Source organism: Natator depressus, chromosome 5 (assembly GCF_965152275.1).
Source record: "Natator depressus isolate rNatDep1 chromosome 5, rNatDep2.hap1, whole genome shotgun sequence".
NCBI classification, from domain to species: domain Eukaryota; kingdom Metazoa; phylum Chordata; order Testudines; family Cheloniidae; genus Natator; species Natator depressus.
This window is the reverse complement of record NC_134238.1, coordinates 311,105-331,937: the sequence shown is the minus strand read 5'-3', so window position 1 is coordinate 331,937 and position 20,833 is coordinate 311,105. Positions and strand designations below refer to the sequence as shown.

Genomic DNA, 20,833 nt, shown 5'->3' with positions numbered 1-20,833 from the left:
AGGAGTAATGGTCTCAAGTTGCAGTGGGGGAGGTTTAGGTTGGATATTAGGAAAAACTTTTTCACTAGGAGGGTGGTGAAACACTGGAATGCGTTACCTAGGGAGGTGGTAGAATCTCCTTCCTTAGAAGTTTTTAAGGTCAGGCTTGACAAAGCCCTGGCTGGGATGATTTAATTGGGGATTGGTCCTGCTTTGAGCAGGGGGTTGGACTAGATGACCTCCTGAGGACCCTTCCAACCCTGATATTCTATGATTCTATGATTCTAAGTTGTGGAAAAGAACTTCAGGGGCTGATCTCATTTGCATAGGCACACCCACCCCACCTAGAATGAGGCCATAGCTGCCCAAATGGTCACTTTGGCTGCTGTGGGATCCCCAGTGTCTCTGTTATTGGGGCAGGAAGAATAAATTGTTATTACCCTGATTATGGGAATCAAGGACAGTGGAACTGCACTTGTCCTTTTGTTATGATGGAGGGACTCACCATCAACTAAGTAGCACTCTGACAGGTTTCAGAATAACTGTAGTAGATAGAATATCCCAGGTCGGGGTTCCAGGGGTGTGTCTGTGCGGATTTGATCTTGTGCTTTTTCAGGGAGTTTCTTGAGCAAATGCTGTAGTTTCTTTTGGTAACTCTCAGTGGGATCAGAGGGTAATGGCTTGTAGAAAGTGGTGTTGGAGAGCTGCCGAGCAGCCTCTTATTCATATTGCCCCCCTTCCTCAGACGTTCTTGTTAAACCCTGGATTTGTGCTGGAAATGGCCCACGTTGATTATCATACACATTGTAAGGAGAGTGATCACTTTAGATAAGCTATTACCAACAGGAGAGTCGGTTTGTGTGTGTGTGGGGGGGGGGAAACCTGGATTTGTGCTGGAAATGGCCCAACTTGATTATCATACACATTGTATGGAGAGTGATCACTTTAGATAAGCTATTACCAACAGGAGAGTGGGGTTGGGGGAGAGAAAACCTTTTGTAGTGATAAACACACATTTTTTCATGATTTGTGTGTATAAAAACAAACATCTTCTGTATTTTCCACAGTATGCATCCGATGAAGTGAGCTGTAGCTCACGAAAGCTTATGCTCAAATAAATTGGTTAGTCTCTAAGGCGCCATAAGTCCTCCTTTTCTTTTTAAGTAGCACTCGCTAGGCAAGGGACATGGGTTCCAAAACTCTATGAATTGAGAGAGGCTGGGGACAGGTATTAATACCTGGTGGTATGGGCCCCCGGGTGAGGGTCTTACATGCTACTTGCACTTCCTCCTCTCTTTGCTGTGGAATATCAGAGCTAATGTTGATTCCATTAGGAGTCTAGTTACAGGCTGCTGAGCTGAATTCACTTTGGGCCAATGGTGCACCAGCACTGAGGCTCCCCTACTACAAGCTGAAATCACAAAAGAGCTGAAATCACGGAGTGTTGTGTTGAGCAGTGGGGCAGCCTGAAGCCATATGGCAGAGCCATTTGCAGCACGGTGAGCAGAGCGGCTGGTGGGGCAGTTTGCGGGACGCGGAGCAGAGCGGCTGGTGGAGCAGTTCAGTTTGCGGGACGGCAACCAGAGCAGAGCGGCTGGCAGAGCGGAGCCCCATGGAGAGGTGGGGCCATCAGTGTTGGACCACGTAAGGTGCCCCTTAACACCGCCCCCTGCCAATCTCCACCCAGGTTGGGAGGTTAAAACTCTGCAGATAAACTTTTGAACTCTGGGGCTGCCCTGACCAAGGACAGAGACTTTTGCGTCGTTGGACTTTTGGGACTTTGATTTTGGGTTGCTGGACTCAAGAACCAAAGGGAAAGGACATGCCCCAATTTGCTTGGGGTGGGTTTTGCTCGTGGGTCGTGTTATGAATCCTGTTGGTGGTGTTTCCTCAACATAATGTCATATTGTTTCTCTCTGTTATTAAAAGGCTTTTTGCTACACTCAGACTATGTGCTTGCGACAGGGGAAGTATTGCCTCTTGGAGGCGCCCAGCGGGGTTGGTATATATTTGTCCCAGGTCACTGGGTGGGGGCTCGAGCCGGTTTTGCATTGTGTTATTGGAATGGAACCCCTAGATACTGAACCCGGCCCTTGTTGCTGCCAGCTCTGACAGGCAGAAGGGTTACACCTGATTCCCTGCCGGGGACTTGGCTTCCTTTGGGACCGTGTGCCCCTAGGCCAGGGGTGGGCAATCTTTTTGGCCTGAGGGCCACATCTGGGTATGGAAATTTTATGGTGGCCATTAATGCTCACAAAATTGGGGGTTGGGGTGCAGGAGGGAGTGAGGGCTCCAGCTGGGGGTATGGGCTCTGAGGTGGGGCCAGAAATGAGGAGTTCAGGGTGCAGAAGGAGGCTCCGGACTGGGGCAGGGGGTTGGGGTGCGGGAGAGGGTCAGGGGTGCAGGCTCTGGGCAGCGCTTACCTCAAGCATCTCCCAGAAGCAGCGGCATGTCCTCCTCTGGCTCCTACGTGGAGGTGCGGCCAGGCAGCTCTGCGCACTGCCCTGCCTGCAGGCGCCGCCACTGCAACTTCCATTGGCCCCGTTTGCTGACTAATGGGAGCTGCAGGGGCGGTGCTTGGGGCGGAGGCAGTGTGTGGAGTCCCCTAGCTGTCCCTATGTGTAGGAGCCGGAGGGAGGACATGCCCCTGCTTCCTGGAGCTGTGGGGAGCAAGCTCCCAATCCCACTCCCTGGCAGGAGCTTGAGGGCCAGATTAAAACATCTGAAGGGCCGGATGTGGCCCCTGGGCCATAGTTTGCCCACCCCTGCCCTGGGCACTGCCCACAGCACCTGGGTGGCAGAGACAGGGGTCTGGCTCAGATCAGGGACCTGGGCCCAGCCTGGCTGGAGGAGTCATGCTGAACTGCAGGCTGCCACGAAGAAAGCCCTGAACACTGCAGCAAGTGCCACCTTCCTCCCGCATACACAACCCCAAGCCAAGTTCCACGCCCTGCTACAGCCTGACAGAGATGTCCAGGGCTAGGCCGGAGTCAGAGGATGCTGCTCTGGGAGGGCCTCCTCCCACTGAGCCTGGGGACCTCTCCACCCAGCAGCCAGTGGGCCAGGAACTTGCCAGAGGGAATCTGTCCCTCTGAGCTGCATCACCTGCCCCAAAGACAACAGAGACGCATTAGCTGGGCCTAGCCACTTCCCTCCCCCACCTCCAGGGACCTTTAACTTCTGGGAGCCATAGAGGCCCAAGAGTGGGTCAGTGGATCTGAGCTGTTCCAGCAGAGCCCTGGCCCGTGGGTGCATGCTGCACCAGGGTGCCAGCTCATGAGCACCACCCCAGGAGGGCCAAAACCCCGGATGCCCAGCCAGCAGAAATTAAAGAGGCACACAGGAAATGGGCCCTCTGCCATGCTACCAATGGCTTCAGCTCTCACTGCAGGTTCAGCGCCTACAGCAAAGCGAGCAGAGCAAGCCCAGCCAGGAGGGTGGCAGGGGCCCAACGGCACCCGCACTGCCCTGTGCTAACCATCACTCCCCCCCTCCCCCCAAGACACCATCACAAGGGGCCCTTCGAGCCCCCTCAACCAGGGCACTTACAGAGGGAGCTGGTGTGGCCGCGAGAGACAGCCGCCCCCGCCCCACTCCAGCAAGCACCTAGCAGGGACAGAGCTGCAGGGTCCTCTGCCATTCCCCAAGGCAGCAGCCAAGCTCTGACCAGGGTGTGGAAGACGAATCACTCGCACTGTGCCCCGGGTACTCAAAGTCTGGCTGGGAAAGGGGTGGGCAGACCCCAGGAGCCATGGCTGGGGCAGCTCTTGCCAGCCCCGCCCTTATAATGTGCAGCGCCGGGGCCTCCTGGTACGGCCGACATGCTCAGTGCCACCACTGAGTTGCCTGGTCTCACATGCAGCCGGAGGCAGCTCAGCCCCGGCCTGGCCTGCAGCCCATTTCCTTTCCCACATCTGCCCAAAGGCAGAGGCTCTTGCCAGACCATGGTCACTGCAGGCAAGGAGGCACTGTGGCCCATCATAGTGCCAGCCCCTTCACAGTGCTACAGTCCCCTCCTCTGCCCCACTCCCTGTCAGGCTGCGAGTCCCAGCCTCCGTTCCCTCCAGAGCCTGTTTTAACCGGTAATGTTTGGGATGGCAGAGGAAGAACAGCCCGTTAGCGTGTCACCCTGTCCCCTCCTGCTGTCCTGGCACAATCACACTGTCTCCCTGGGGCACCCAGGCTGCTGTGTGGGAGGCACTGGGACAGCAGCCCCAGCTAAGGGGTTAGAGAAGGGCTCAGCTCATCCTGGTTTGGGGCAGCAGCTCTGGCCAGAGCCCACTGATGGTTTCGTGCTGCCCCATGTGACAGAGGGGATCATATCCCCCTGTGGAGGTGGGACACCCAGACCTGCCTCTCCTCACTGCTTCAGGGAGCCGTGTTACGTCTGTGCAGATACATCAAGGTGCCTGTGGGGCAGAGTCAGGGACATGTTCTTCTCCAGCGAGCCTGGTTCCTCCTTCACGCTGGGCAGCAGCAGGATTGACATCCCCAGGGCTTGCTGAGCCCACAGCATGTGATCCCTCTTTCTAGGGCGCCTGCACTGTGTCTCCTTGAAACCCACCCTCACCTGCATAACGTGCTGTAAGGGCGAGCTCAGTGACTGCAATTTCCAAGGCCTCTGCCAGGGCTCTGGCACGTCCACCAGCACACGCGGCTTGGTGGTGGGTTAATCGTCTGCTCTACAGGCAGTAACTGAAACTGGGCCCAAAACACTAGGACTTTGTGACACATTATGGAGCTCCGCCAGGCAAATGTTTACCCAATGCGGTATCACAGGCTGTTAATGGTTCTGTTATCGCCTGTTACACACCAGCTGTATCCTGCACAGGGTGGCTTTGTCTGTGGGTGAGACACAGAGACATGCCGGGGCTTGGCCCACGTGCTTGGCCCAGCCTCAGTCGTTGAGTGCTTCAGAAGTGGGGCAGTGAGACTGCGGCTTTCCTAGACCACTGATGGGTCAGGAAGCTCAACAAGCACCTAAGCTGGGGAAGGGGTGTTCCAGGGAAGGGTTCAAAGAAGCTGAACTGACCAAGCTCTTTCAGAAGTGGGGCAGAGGCATAGCCAGGCCCAGAAGTGGGAGTAACAAAATACCCCTGGAGGGTGTGGTCTGGGATTTCAAAGAGCCCGGCTCCCCTGCAGCTCCTGCCTGGCTTTGGCTAGCAGGGCTGGGGACACACAGAGAAGCACCCAAATGCCTGGGTCCCAAAGTGAGCTGGCGAAAACTGCAAACAACTTGCTGTGACTATTTGTTCAGACACATTCCTTTTGTGCCCTGCTGGCATGTCAGCTGTGAGGCCAGGACAGAGTGGGCCCTGGAGACCAAGCTGCCTGTCCCCACAGAGGCCCTTGCATTGTTGTGGGCCCAGCGCTCACTGATACTAGCTTACGTGAGCTATTCCTTCCTGGGACACCAGCATCCTGATTCTGCTCTGCTCTGCCAGGCTTGTCTGTGTCAAGGTGGCATGCAGGAGAGAACCACCCAGCCACATCCCACGGCTCCTTACCAGGAAGCGGGACCTGCCTCGGGCTGAGGGCTGCCTGGAAACTCGCCAGGACTTTCCGTCCGTGCAGGCTCTGGGTTAGCCGGAAGTTGTTCTGCAGATCCTTGTCATCGTCTCCCTGCAGCGTGGTCTCCAGCAGCGAGATCTGGAGAGGGAGGGTTGAACGGAGTCACTAAGCTGCCCCTGGGAGCCTCATGAACGCAGCCAGGATTCAGCACTCAGTGCCCTGGTGCAAGGGGGGCTGGCTTCAGGTAGTCTCCGGTTGCCTACGGGCCACCCCTGCCATGGCTGGTGCTGGCTCGCAGCTCCTAGTGTGACAGGCATGGCAGAGCCACCTGCGGGCAGCCCCACCCACCCCCAAGAGCAGAACAGGCAGGCCCTCACCCCCCGGACGGACCTGCTCCTTGGACAGCAACACCGTCTGGTTGAAGACAGTCCAGTTCACCGTCTGGTAGCAGGGAGGGGTGGTCAGAGAGCCGCTGTAGCGGTAATAGCGGCCGAGGTTGGCGGGCAGCAACCCTTCAATATTGAACCCAGCCACTGCCGTTTCCTTGCCTAGAAGGGAAAAAATACTGCCGGTGCTCTAGAGCAGCATGTCTCCATGCTCTAGAACAGAGAGACAGCACGATCTAGAGCAGCACAGCTCTACGGACTAGAGCACAGCAACAATCAAGAACTGCACAGGCCCCTGGGGATCCGAATCAGGACAGCAAGATCCTGGTCAGCACGTCCCCAGGAGCCAACCCCCAGAGACGGTGAGCGGTCACTGCTCCGCCACATGGGAACTGCCCCTGGCTTCGCTGCAGAAGCACAATGCGCTGGACAGGCACAGCCAGTCTGCACAAGCCCTGGATGGACGAGCCTAAGGCACCAGGGAAGTCATGTCATTGGGACAGGTGCAGAGTGGGAGCCCGGAGAATCCCGAGGGATGAGACAGGCATGCAAGTGCTGAGCGGGAATCCCTGAAAGGCCTTTGCTGAGCTGGCCACTCATTGCCTGTCTGTCTCACAGGAGCTGCCTGCCTCTGTCTGTCTGGCATGCACAAGCCTCTCCGTGCAGCAGGCAGCTCACTCGCTGCCCTGGGCTGTCCCCATGGTGGGCATTAGGCACGCAAAGGCTTTACCTTCCTCTTGGATCTCATCCAGCTGCTCAAGCAGAGGCTGATAGTGCACATTGTCCTCCGGCCCAACCTGTAACACACAGACTCAGCCGGTGTGAGAGCACAGGCACCAGGAATGGCAAGTCTCCTGCCTATTGAGCCCCCGCAGCTGGGTCACAGCATCGCTCCGAACATGGGACTAATATCACTCTCACAGGCAGAGGAGCGACCTGTGACCTCCCTGACTGACTTGGCTGGGGTCAGGGCATCCCCCAGCATGGCCCTTCCACCCCCTGACCAGGATCAAAGCATGAACCCTACCACTGACCAGCGATTAGGGCATCCCCTAACCTCACCTGGACCAGTGTGCAGAGCACATTCTGCCTCCCACCACCAGCATGGCCTGGTGATCGGGGCATGTCCCATCTCCGCACTGGCATGGCCCAGTTGACAGGGCATTCCTCCCTCCTGGAGAGCCCCTGCCCTCCACTGCCCCTATTCCCCTCCACCCCAGAATTGCCTATGCTCTCAGTCCTCGCCTACCCTGCCACGCCCAGCCCAGTGATCAGAACATCCCTGCCTGGCACTGCCCCCACCCCACCTTCCCAGTGACTGCTCCCATTGGCATCACCTGCAGGAAAGCTGCCAGCACTGCTAGGCCACCGGGCTGCCTCATTGCCTCTTTGATGCTCTCATAGCTGGGGTTGTAATAAACCATATGGATCTGGAATCAAAGCACAGAACCCCCTGAGGCTCCATTGTTCCATGGTGAGTGCTGGACCACCCAGACCTGCACTGGTCCCAGGGTGACCCAACCAGGTCTGGCCAGCCCCAGCACTAGGGCCTCTCCATTAGCAGCGCCTGGGGCTTGGTCACCTGGCCAGAGCCCACCACTTGGCACCAGGCAAGCTCCCCAAACCATTTACGGTGACCTGAGCATACTGCTGCTGCTGCCAGCCCCTGCTGTCCCAAGAGCCCACCCTGCCACCAGCCTCCCCCATTTTCTGCACATGGGGCAGGGCTCAAGGTCGTCTCCCTGGTGCCCCTCTCGCTGGGACAGCAGCATGCTGGCAGCCAGCTCCAACTCCTGTCCTCCCTGATGCACTGGGCCCTGGCGGCTCCGTGTGAACAGCAATGGGGGAGGGAGGGTAGAACCAGTTAGGAACCAGACCCAGGCGGCAAACAGCCCCAGGATCTCTGTGACCACACAGCTCTGGGCTGGTGCCAAGGACGAGGGCACAGCGAGCTGTCCCCACTCCCAGGCCCAGAGAATATCACGGCCCTCACATGCCAAGAAGTGGGCCAGAGTTCTGGGGAAAAGATGAATCATCCTCCAGCACAGGGCAGCCTGCACTGGGGAGCTCTGCGTTGCCCCCTCCTTAGGGCCTGGGTCCCCTGGGGTAGCTTGTGCCCCCCAGGCACATTCTCGGGCAATTTTAAAGGGGGCTGTGATGGGCCCTGGACTTAGGTGGGGGTGGGCTCCCTGTGGCCCGAGCACCTGGTTAGTGCCAGGGCAGTCTGGCTGCAGAGCAGTATGGATTGTTTATCCTGTATGCAGAGTGAGTGCTCCCCGTGTGGGTCTGACCCTGCGCTGTGCACCGGGTGCCTGGCTCCAGGCTATTCTCTCCCCACCCGCACCCTGCTGGCACAATGTCCCTTCCATGGGGGAGTTTTGCCTCACTTCCCCTCTGCTTCCATGTTTCAGGCTGTGTCATAAACTCTGCTTTGATTTCAGTTGCTCAGCCCGAAGCGCACGATTCCTCCCTCTGGGTTGCTGGGCACTGGGCACTTGACCTGTGCCCTCAGAGGGTCTGAGCCAAGAGCGGAGATCGTGGTCGGAGCACTCCACTGAGGGCAGGGGTGGCAACCTCCCCGCCAACGGAGCTGCAGTGTGGACAAAGGGCAGCCAGTGACCTGGGGGTGCCACAACCGCCTCAGGGCACTAGCCCTCACCCTGTGCAGACAGCTGGAGTGGGTGGGACTGATGTGATCATCGCCAGTAACTGAGGCACACCCGGGGAGCAGCAGGCAAGAGGGGAAGGTCCACGACGGATCTTTACCTCCCCATCATAGCGGCGTCCGTCCACGGTGTGTTCTGAGCCCGGCCCTTCCGGGGAGCCCCAGTGCAGGTGCAGCTGCATTGCTCTGTACTCCTGGGGGTAGCCGCTGGCAATAGTCAGAGAGCCTGGGAGCTGAAGGACAACTGCAGGAGAGAGGGAGTGAAGGGTGAGAGGAGTCAGAGGTGGGCTCTGATCCATGCGCTGGCACCAGGCGGAGATGTGTGTTATCGAAAATAGTCAATGTGGTGTAATGGAAACCAGGTCTTGTCAAACAAACTGATTTCATTCTTTGATGCAATTAGGAGTTTGGTTGACAGAGGGAACGGTAGAGATGTAACATACTGAGACTCAGTACAGTACAACACGAAGTTAAAACCGTAGCACTATACAGTAGAAACAGAGCACACGTTAAATGGATTATGCCCCAGCTAACCAACAGCTCTCAAAAAACAGCTGCCAATGGGGAATCCTCACTGATCAGGGGAGTCTATAGTGAGGTTCTGCAGGGATCAGTTCAAGGCCTGACACTATTCAACAGTTTCACTAATGCTCTGGCAGTAAGTCACTGCTGATGCCACAAAGATCGGCAGAGCAATAAGGATGAGAACGGGGCAGCCACACAGACCAATCTGGATCACTTGGTAAGCTGGGCCCATTCAAACAAAATGTGCTTTAATGCAGCCAAATGCCAAGTTCTCCATGTAAGAACAAGGAGTCCAGGCTGCACTTACAGACTGGGGGCTACGTCCTGGGGAGCAGCAACTCAGAAGAGGATTTAGGGGTTAAAGTGCACCAGCAATGCAACAGGAGCTCCCGGGGCAACTCTGTGGCACAAGGGGCTAATGAGATCCTTGGGGGTATAAATAGGGGATTAGCAGAGGAGCAGGGAGGTGCTTTTATCCCTGTATAAGGCATTGGTGAGACCGACACTGGAACTTGCACCCAGTTCTGGGGTCCACATTTAAAAATTAGAGAGGGTGAAGAAAAGATCTATAAAAATGAGTTGAGTGCTACAGAAAATGTCTCCTAGTGAGAGACCTCCATCTGTTTAATCAAAAAGGAGATTGAGAGGTGACTTGATTATGGTGTAGAGTTTGTCTACAACACAGGAACACTCAGGAAACTAACGTTTAAAGTGGATTAGTTAAATCATATTAAACCCCTATGTGGATACTCTGAATCAGAATTAAAGTGAACTAAACAAAACTGAAAAAAGGCCACTCTAATTCTGAATAAGAGCATCCACACAGGAGTTCAAGACAGTTTAACTAATCCACTTTAAATTCATACCTTTGGCTAATTCAGATTAATTTTCCTGTGTGTCCCCATGTACACAAACCCTTATTTACCTAAGTACCTTAGCCCTAAGTACCTTCCTGGGAAGAAAATAACAGGTTCCAAGGGCTCTTTACTCGAGCAGAGAAAGGCAGAACAAGAACCGATGGCTGGGAGCTGAAACCACATGAATTCAAATGAGAAATTAGGCACAAATTTGGAAGAATGTTTTTACGTGATTAACACCTGGCGCACACTGCCAGAGGCAGTGCTGGACTCCCCGACTCTTTGACATCTTCAAGCCTGGCTGCCTTTCTGGAAGCTGCTTTAGCCAAACAAGTTCTGGGGCTCAGTGCAGGGGACTGTGGTGGGATTCAAGGGCGTGTGCTACAGAGCAGGTCAGACTAGGGATCTGATGGTCCCTTTTGGCCTTGGAATCCAGGAATCTATGAAACTCTAGGACAGTCAGGGAACCTTCACTGGGAGGGGCAGAACAGTGAGCCCAGAGCTTACCCAGACCTGGCACCCCAGTGGGGCCTGCTGGGGGAGACTGGAACTGTAAAACCAGGAGCTTCACCCACAGCCAGCGCTCCTGCCCCCTGCTCCCCACAGCGTCCCCTCTGCTGGGACAGACCAGGCTGGAGTAGCCGGGAGCTCCCCCACAGCCAGCGCTCCTGCCCCCTGCTCCCCACAGCGTCCCCTCTGCTGGGAGAGACCAGGCTGGAGTAGCCGGAAGCTCCCCCCACAGCCAGCGCTCCTGCCCCCCTGCTCCCCACAGCGTCCCCTCTGCTGGGAGAGACCACGCTGGAGTAGCTGGGAGCTCCCCCCACAGCCAGCGCTCCTGCCCCCCTGCTCCCCACAGCGTCCCCTCTGCTGGGAGAGACCAGGCTGGAGTAGCCGGGAGCTCCCCCCACAGCCAGCGCTCCTGCCCCCTGCTCCCCACAGCGTCCCCTCTGCTGGGAGAGACCAGGCTGGAGTAGCCGGGAGCTCCCCCCACAGCCAGCGCTCCTGCCCCCCTGCTCCCCACAGCGCCTCTGCTGGGTGAGGCTGGGACTGAAGTAGCTGAAAGCTCCCCTAGGGTTGCCAACTTCCTAATTGCACAAAACTGAACACCCTAGCCCACCCCTACCCCAAGGCCCTGCCCCCTGTCCCGCCCCTTCCCCAAGGCCCTGCCCCCACACTCACTACATTCCCCTTCCCTCAGTGGCTCGCTCTCCCACACCCTCACTCACTTTCACTGGGCTGGGGCAGGGGGTTGGGGTGTGGGAGGGGGTGACGGGCTCTGGCTGGGGTTGCGCGTCTGGGGTGGGATCGGGGATGAGTGGTTTGGGGTGCAGGAGGGGGATCAGGGCTGGGGCAGGGGGTTGGGGTGTGGGAGGGGGTGAGGGGCTCTCACTTGGGGTGCAGGCTCTGGGATGGGGCCAGGGATGAGATGTTTGGGGTGCAGGAGGGGGCTCTGGTTTGGGAGGGCTCAGGGTTGGGGCAGGGGGTTGGGGCTCAGGGCTGGGACTCAGGGCTTACCTCCGGCGGCTCCTGGTCAGTGGCGCGATGTGGGTCAGCAGGCTCCCTGCCTGTCCTGGCAGCGTGCTGCGCCCCAGAAGTGGCCAGCAGGTCCGGCTCCTAGGCAGGAGGCTCCACTCACTGCTCTCGCCCGCAGGCACCACTCCCCCAGCTCCCACTGGCCTTGGTTTCCAGCCAATGGGAGTGCGGAGCCGGTTCTCGGGGCAGGGGCAGCGCGTGGAGCCCTATGGCCCCCCCTGCCTAGGAGCTGGACCTGCTGGCTGCTTCTGGGGCCCAGCGTGGTGCCAGGAGAGGTAGGGTCAAGCCTGCTTTAGCCCAGCAGCACCGCTAACTGGACTTTCAATGGCCCACTCGGTGGTGCTGACCAGAGCCACCAAGGTCCCTTTTCGACCGGGCATTCCCGTCAACAATCGGACACCTGGCAGCCCTAAGCTCCCCCAATAGCCAGCACTCCTGCCCCACTCCCTGCAGTTCCTCCTGCTGGGAAAGGCTGGGGCAGCCAGGAGCTCCCCCCACAGCCAGTGCCCTGCGCCACTCCTTAGGGTGCCCCCTGTTGGGAGAGGCTGGGGCTGGAGTAGCTGTGAGTCCCACAGTGAGTGCTCCTGCCCCACTCCACACAACGCCCCCTGCTGGAAGAGGCCAGGACTAATCTATGGGAAATGTCTCAAAATATCCCGTCTCGTCTGAGCACCCTGTGAAGCAAGTTCCATGCCCTGTGAGCCCAGCACACACGACTCAGCCCCGCCACTGACCTGTGTGTCCGTTGTTCATTAGGCTGAGCTGCTCACTGGGGTCCAGGTTGCAACCTGCCAGCACAACAGGCTGCAGCTCAGGGCTGAAGATTGTGGAATTGGTGTCAATATTGATGGGAGACTGCATCTGCCCACCGCAGTAGGGGGACTCCAACTGCCACTGGGCCTTATCTGTGCGGGGAAAAGAGAGACAAGTGGGTGAGGGAGCCTGCCGGGGAGGAGGAATGTGCAGGGGGCTCCGGGCCCACCCGCAGAGGCTGCAGCACTCACAGGATGGTGATGTCAGAGGTCTGAGCAGACCAGAGGGCCTGTGGGGAGCGCAGCTGCAAACACTGCTCCCTCCTGACAAGCATGTGCCACAGGGATTGTGTTGGCCTGGGTGCAGCGCAGTGTGTTTAGTCACACTCAGTCCGTTTCACTGATGGCCACTTACCCCTGAATTTTACCCCGGAGCGGTGGGGGGGACGGGGAACGGACAGTGCAAGCACCCTCTTGCCCCGCCTCATGGTACCTGCCCTGAGCACAATGCATTGGGGGGGCTCCTGCCCTGTGCTCTAGCTCCCTCCAGGTTTGCTCAGAAGCCTTTTCAGGCGCAGCACTGCGATGCTGCTTCCTGCCCAGACAGCAGCCGATGGCCAGGGCCTGCTCTGCCAGCAGACAGTGCTGGGCTCTGAAGCTGCTGGAATCTTGGGGCAGCTGTCACAGGACAGGGCTCTGTCCCCTGTGCACTGCCAGGAGCATCTATTTTAAGGAGCAGCTGGACAAGCTGTGAGAAGACGAGTTACAGCCTGATCCTGGCAGGGAGAGACACGCTCCTGGCGCAGCTGTGCTGCTCCCTCTCTGCCACTAAGGGAACGCTTTGCTGCCCTGCCCTTCATGGCCCTTTCAGAGGCAGCCTGGCTGCCAGCTCAGAGACATGAGGCAAAACTGCTAATGCAAGTCACATGGCGGGGGGAGAGACCTGCAGCAGAGCTACGGCCATGAATGGAAACATGCTGGCAGCCCTGTGGGCAACAGGACTTCACTGCACAGTGAGCAGCACCAGGAACTCAAAGGCGGCACCTCAGAGAGCAAGTCCCATCTCTCCCATTTCCACGCAGCTGGGCAACACAGGGACCTGTGTCCATGTACACATGAAGCCCTTGTGTGTGCATGAGACCGAGACAGACAGAGCCAAGTCTCTGTGTGCATCTACAGGGGCTGTGCCCGAAGACACACGTGCGCGTGTGTGTCTACGGGGGCTCTGCCCGAAGACACACGTGCGTGTGTGCATCTACAGGGGCTGTGCCCGAAGACACACGTGCGCGTGTGTGTCTACGGGGGCTGTGCCCGAAGACACACGTGCGCGTGTGCGTCTACGGGGGCTGTGCCCGAAGACACACGTGCGCGTGTGCGTCTACGGGGGCTGTGCCCGAAGACACACATGCGCGTGTGCGTCTACGGGGGCTGTGACCGAAGACACACGTGCGTGTGTGCGTCTACGGGGGCTGTGCCCGAAGACACACGTGCGCGTGTGCGTCTACGGGGGCTGTGCCCGAAGACACACGTGCGCGTGTGCGTCTATGGGGGCTGTGCCCGAAGACACACGTGCGCGTGTGCGTCTACGGGGGCTGTGACCGAAGACACATGTGCGTGTGTGCATCATCACTTCTGGGGGACCCTTGGCCCACATAGCTCCTCCCCAGGCACGTGTCTGCTTTAAGGCCTGTTAGGCTGCGCTGTTCCTTATTCCTGTATTTTGAGTGCCTATAAAGGTTTCTGGGTTTCCCTGCCTGAGCTCAGTGAATGGGCTCTTTTCCTTATTGGTAGACCCCTGCAGAGGGACTGGGATCCCACAGGTCCCACAGGACCCGCTGCCATGCTAGAGGGAGCAGGATATTCAAAAGTCCTGAGCAGGGCTTTAGCTGGAAACAGCAGTACTGGTGTGTCACAGCTGGCTCCTAGTTACCCCAGGAGAGGTTTAAGCTGGAACTCATAAGGAGGAACAGGTTAGGCTGAGCACCTGGGGGACACTTCGGGTGAGCACTGGGAGAGGAGTAGAGATGGGTGGCACCCACAGAGCACAATTCATGGTGCGTATTGCTAGGCAGAGTGGCTTAGAGTGAGTGCCCGGGGAACTGGTCAGGGCACACACCTGGGAAGGTTTATGATGAACACCAATGGCTTGGTTTAGGGTGAACACCCAAGGAGGAGCAATTAAGGGAAAACACCCAGGGAATAATTCAGCGTGAGCATGTGGGGAGCAGCACTTTAGGGTGAACGCTGGACGAATGGTTTTTGAGTGAATCCCAGAGATGGAGCAATTTAGAGTGAACACTCACAGAATGGTTTAGGGCAAGGACCAAGAGAGGAGCAGTGTAGGGCAAACCGTCAATGAACAGGTATGGCGAGCATCCAGAGAGGAACAATGTCGGGTGAAACCATTTAGGGGCGCACTGAGAAGAGAGCTTTACAATGGACACCCAGGGAAGAGCATTAAGGGCCGAGCAGTTTGGGGTGGACACTTAGGGAGATGTTCAGCAGGAGCACCCAGGGAACAGGGTAGGATGAGCATGTAGGGAAGAGCCTGGGGTTTGTGTTAGGAGAATTTGAGAGTGAGTATCCAGGGAGGAAATATTTAGGGGGGCATGACAGGGGACCGGTTCAGGCAGAGCACTCAGAGAGGTGCAGTTCGCGTGAGCACAGTGAAGAGTGGTAGGACGGACTCATGAGACAGCGTTTACATGTTTCTCCCCTACATGGAGTGAGCAGACCAGGGGACTGGTTTAGGATCAATACCCAGGGTATTCACAAGCCTAGGGTGTGGCAGCACATCGCAGCCTGTCGCTGTTTGCAAATAGCTCAGTACAACCCTGGTGGTGTGAAGCAGGAGTAAAGCCATGCACCCGGGCGTTGGCCAACATGGCTTGGCACCGCGCCGAACGGCCCCCCTTAGCGCTAACGGGGCGTTGGCCAACACGGCTCGGCACCACGCCGAACGCCCCCCCTTAGCGCTAACGGGACGTTGGCCAATACGGCTCGGCACCGCCCCGAACGCCCCCCCTTAGCGCTAACGGGGCGTTGGCCAACACGGCTCGGCGCCGCCCCGAACGCCCCCCCTTAGCGCTAACGGGGCGTTGGCCAACACGGCTCGGCACCGCCCCGAACGCCCCCCCTTAGCGCTAACGGGACGTTGGCCAACACGGCTCGGCACCGCCCCGAACGCCCCCCCTTAGCGCTAACGGGGCGTTGGCCAACACGGCTCGGCACCGCCCCGAACGCCCCCCCTTAGCGCTAACGGGGCGTTGGCCAACACGGCTCGGCACCGCCCCGAACGCCCCCCCTTAGCGCTAACGGGGCGTTGGCCAACACGGCTCGGCGCCGCCCCGAACGCCCCCCCTTAGCGCTAACGGGACGTTGGCCAACACGGCTCGGCGCCGCCCCGAACGCCCCCCCTTAGCGCTAACGGGGCGTTGGCCAACACGGCTCGGCACCGCCCCGAACGCCCCCCCTTAGCGCTAACGGGGCGTTGGCCAACACGCCTCGGCACCCTGCCGAACGCCCCCCCTTAGCGCTAACGGGGCGTTGGCCAACACGGCTCGGCACCGCGCCGAACGCCCCCCCTTAGCGCTAACGGGGCGTTGGCCAACACGGCTCGGCGCCGCCCCGAACGCCCCCCCTTAGCGCTAACGGGGCGTTGGCCAACACGGCTCGGCACCCTGCCGAACGCCCCCCCTTAGCGCTAACGGGACATTGGCCAACACGGCTCGGCACCGCCCCGAACGCCCCCCCTTAGCGCTAACGGGGCGTTGGCCAACACGGCTCGGCGCCGCCCCGAACGCCCCCCCTTAGCGCTAACGGGGCGTTGGCCAACACGGCTCGGCGCCGCCCCGAACGCCCCCCCTTAGCGCTAACGGGGCGTTGGCCAACACGGCTCGGCGCCGCCCCGAACGCCCCCCCTTAGCGCTAACGGGGCGTTGGCCAACACGGCTCGGCGCCGCCCCGAACGCCCCCCCTTAGCGCTAACGGGACGTTGGCCAACACGGCTCGGCGCCGCCCCGAACGCCCCCCCTTAGCGCTAACGGGGCGTTGGCCAACACGCCTCGGCACCGCCCCGAACGCCCCCCCTTAGCGCTAACGGGGCGTTGGCCAACACGGCTCGGCGCCGCCCCGAACGCCCCCCCTTAGCGCTAACGGGACGTTGGCCAACACGGCTCGGCGCCGCCCCGAACGCCCCCCCTTAGCGCTAACGGGGCGTTGGCCAACACGGCTCGGCGCCGCCCCGAACGCCCCCCCTTAGCGCTAACGGGGCGTTGGCCAACACGGCTCAGCACCGTGCCGAACGCCCCCCCTTAGCGCTAATGGGCTAACAGGATGGGTGGAGACACAGGGATGCATTTAGCCTTCTTTGGGCTGGTGCACAATCCTGATATAAGAGGTACTGGACCCCCACCTCCAGCCCATCGCTGGGCCTCAGGAGGGCAGATCTGACCATTGGCATGTCTGAGCCCTGGTCTATACTATGAGTTTAGGTTAAATTTAGCAGCATTAGATTGATTTAACCCTGCACCCATCCACACAACGAAGCCATTTTTGTCAAATTAATGGGCTCTTAAAATCGATTTCTGTACTCCTCCCCGACGAGGGGATTAGCGCTGAAATCGACGTCACCGGGTCGAATTTGGATTAGTGTGGACGCAATTAGACGGTATTGGCCTCCGGGAGCTATCCCACAGTGCTCCATTGTGACTGCTCTGGACAGCACTCTCAGCTCGGATGCACTGGCCAGGTAGACAGGAAAAGCCCCGCGAACTTTTGAATTTCATTTCCTGTTTGGCCAGCGTGGCAAACTGATCAGCACAGGTGGCTGTGCAGATCTCATCAGCAGAGGTGACCATGGAGTCCCAGAATGGCAAAAGAGCTCCAGCATGGACCGAACGGGAGGTACTGGATCTGATCACTGTATGGGGAGATGAATCAGAACTCCATTCCAAAAGACGAAATACCAAAATATTTGAAAAAATCTCCCAGGGCATGAAGGACAGAGGCTATAGCAGGGACCCACAGCAGTGCCGCGTGAAACTTAAGGAGCTCAGGCAAGCCTACCAAAAAACCCAAGAGGCAAACGCCCACTCAGGGTCAGAGCCCCAGACATGCCGCTTCTGTTGATGAGCCGCATGCAATTCTAGGGGGTGCCCCTACAACTACCCCACACCTGTACGTGGAGTCCTGCAAGGGACTCTCACACAACAGGGATGAGGATTTTGGGGACGAGGAAGATGATGAGGAGGGGGAGGTTGAAGATAGTACACATCAGGCAAGTGGAGAAACCATTTTCCCTGGCAGCCAGGAACTGTTTATCACCCTGGAGACAGTACCCTCCCAGCCCGGGCTCCCGGACCTTGAAGGTGGAGAAGGCACCTCTGGTGAGTGTACCTTTGTAAATATAATACACAGTTTAAAAGCAAGCATGTTTAATTCTAGAAAGAATAGGAAATATGGCAGGCGACCAGCTTGGCTTAACAGTGAAATCCTTACTGATCTTAAACACAAAAAAGAAGCTTACAAAAAGTGGAAGACTGGACAAATGACAAGGGAAGAGCATAAAAATATTGCTCGGGGATGCAGGAGTGAAATCAGGAAGGCCAATCACACCTGGAGTTGCAGCTAGCAAGAGATGTTAAGATAACAAGAAGGGTTTCTTCAGTTATGTTAGCAACAAGAAGAAAGTCAAGGAAAGTGTGGGCCCCTTACTGAATGAGGGAGGCAACCTAGTGACAGAGGATGTGGAAAAAGCTAATGTACTCAATGCTTTTTTTGCCTCTGTCTTCACGAACAAGGTCAGCTCGCAGACTACTGCACTGGGCAGCACAGCATGGAGAGGAGGTGACCAGCCCTCTGTGGAGAAAGAAGTGGTTCGGGACTATTTAGAAAAGCTGGACGAGCACAAGTCCATGGGGCCGGATGCGCTGCATCCGAGAGTGCTAAAGGAGTTGGCGGATGTGATTGCAGAGCCATTGGCCATTATCTTTGAAAACTCATGGCGATCGGGGGAAGTACGGTCTCCCACAGTATTCTTGCCAGCAAGTTAAAGAAGTAGGGGCTGGATGAATGGACTATAAGGTGGATAGAAAGCTGGCTAGATCATCGGGCTCAACGGGTAGTGATCAATGGCTCCATGTCTAGTTGGCAGCCGATATCAAGTGGAGTGCCCCAAGGGTCGGTTCTGGGGCCGATTTTGTTCAATATCTTCATAAATGATCTGGAGGATGGTATGGATTGCACCCTCAGCAAGTTTGCAGATGACACTAAACTGGGACGAGAGGTAGATACCCTGGAGGGTAGGGATAGGATACAGAGGGACCTAGACAAATTGGAGGATTGGGCCAAAAGAAATCTGATGAGGTTCAACAAGGACAAGTGCAGAGTCCTGCACTTAGGACGGAAGAATCCCATGCACCGCTACAGACTAGGGACAGAATGGCTAGACAGCAGTTCAGCAGAAAAGGACCTAGGGATTACAGTGGACGATAAGCTGGATAGGAGTCAACAGTGTGCCCTTGTTGCCAAGAAGGCCAATGGCATTTTGGGCTCTATAAGTAGGGGCATTGCCAGCAGATCGAGGGACGTGATCGTTCCCCTCTATTCAACACTGGTGAGGCCTCATCTGGAGTAGTGTGTCCAGTTTTGGGCCCCACACTACAAGAAGGATGTGGAAAAATTGGAAAGAGTCCAGCAGAGGGCAACAAAAATGATTAGGGGACTGGAACACATGACTTATGAGGAGAGGCTGAGGGAACTGGGTTTGTTTAGTCTGCAGAAGAGAAGAATGAGGGGGAATTTGATAGCTGCTTTCAACTACCTGAAAGGGGGTTCCAAAGAGGATGGCTCTAGACTGTTCTCAGTGGGAGCTGATGACAGAACAAGGAGTAATGGTCTCAGGTTGCAATGGGGGAGGTTTAGGTTGGATATTAGGATAAACTTTTTCACTAGGAGGGTAGTGAAACACTGGAATGCGTTACCTAGGGAGGTGGTGGAATCTCCTTCCTTAGATATTTTTAAGGTCAGGCTTCACAAAGCCCTGGCTGGGATGATTTAGTTGGGGATTGGTCCTGCTTTGAGCAGGGGGTTGGACTAGATGACCTCCTGAGGTCCCTTCCAACCCTGATATTCTATGATTCTATGATTCTAATGATTAATTTGCCCTGAAGACTTGGGATGCATTCGTGGCCAGTACAGCTACTGGAAAAGTCTGTTAATGTGTCTGGGGATGGAGTGGAAATCCTCCAGGGACATCTCAATGAAGCTCTCCTGGTGGTACTCCCAAAGCCTTTGCAAAAGGTTTCTGGGGAGGGCAGCCTTATTGCGTCCTCCATGGTAAGACACTTTACCACGCCAGGCCAGTAGCACTTAATCTGGAATCATTGCAAAACAAAGCATGGCAGTGTGTGTGTTTGCTGGCATTCAAGCAACATCTGTTCTTTATCTCTCTGTGTTATCCTCAGGAGTGTGATATCATTCATGGTCACCTGGTTGAAATAGGGGAATTTTATTAAGGGGACATTCAGAGGAGGCTGTTCCTGCAGGGCTGTTTGCCTGTGGCTGAACAGAAATCATCCCCGCTGTTAGCCGTGCGGTGGGGGGAGGGGTGAAGTGATCATCAAAGAGAATTGGGGGTGGGAGTTAGTTGGGTTTGTGCTGCACTATAACCCAAAAACATCAGCCCCTCCTTTTAAATGGCCAATGTGTCTTTTTCAGTTTTAATCTCCCTTTTTTTCCTCCCGGAGCTGCAAATGTTTCAACGCTGTGACTAGCATCTCCATCCCAAAGGCTAGCGTAGATAAGGAGAAAAAAACGCACTCACGATGAAATGTTCTCTGAGCTCATGCAGTCCACCCAAACTGAAAAAGCCTAGCAGAATGCATGGAGGCAGACAATGGCAGAGTCCAGGAAAGCACAAAATGAACGCGAGGACAGGAGGGAAGCGCGAGAGGACAGGTGGCGGGAGCAACAGGAGAGGTGGCGGGATCAAGAGGAAAGGTGGCGGCAGCATGATGAAAGGAGGCAGGATGCAATGCTGAAGCTACTGGAGGATCAAAATGATATGCTCCGGCGTATGGTTGAGGTGTAGGAAAGGCACAGACCGCCACTGCAGCCCCTGTGTAACCAACCGCCCTCCTCCCCAAGTTCCATAGTCTCCTCACCCAGATGCCCAAGAATGCGGGGGGTGGGAGGGGCCTCCACCCCAGAGGACTGCCCAAGCAACAGAAGGCTGGCATTCAATAAGTTTTGAAGTACAGTGTGGCCTTGTCCTTCCCTCCTCCCCTCCTCCACCACCCCACCCAGTGCTTCCCTCCTCCCCCACCCCTCCTGGGCTACCTTGGCAGTTATCCCCCTATTTGTGTGACAAATGAATAAAGAATGCATGAATTTGAAACAACAATGACTTTACTGCCTCTGCAAGCAGTGATCGAAGGGGGGAGGGGAGGGCGGTTGGCTTACAGGGAAGTAGAGTGAACCAAGGGGGCAGGTTTTCGTCAAGGAGAAACAAACAGAACTGTCACATCGTAGCCTAGTCAGCCATGAAACTGGTTTTCAAAGCTTCTCTGATGCGCAGCGCGCCCTGCTGTGCTCTTCTAACCCCCTGGTGTCTGGCTGCACATA

General features: G+C 57.0%; 1 protein-coding gene across 4 annotated transcripts in view; it reads right to left on the bottom strand.

Moving 5' to 3' along the window:
• The window catches only part of CA9 (carbonic anhydrase 9), a 57,120-nt gene that overhangs the window by 9,915 nt on the left and 26,372 nt on the right, over positions 1–20,833 (bottom strand). For all 4 annotated transcript variants that reach the window (XM_074953844.1, XM_074953842.1, XM_074953843.1 and 1 more), the window contains exons 3-8: positions 12,191–12,361; positions 8,643–8,785; positions 7,214–7,306; positions 6,607–6,673; positions 5,881–6,038; positions 5,487–5,628 (exon numbers count right to left, since the gene is read on the bottom strand). In XM_074953844.1, coding sequence (XP_074809945.1) covers positions 5,487–5,628; positions 5,881–6,038; positions 6,607–6,673; positions 7,214–7,306; positions 8,643–8,785; positions 12,191–12,361 — 774 coding nt within the window. The remainder of the gene's footprint in view (positions 1–5,486; positions 5,629–5,880; positions 6,039–6,606; positions 6,674–7,213; positions 7,307–8,642; positions 8,786–12,190; positions 12,362–20,833) is intronic.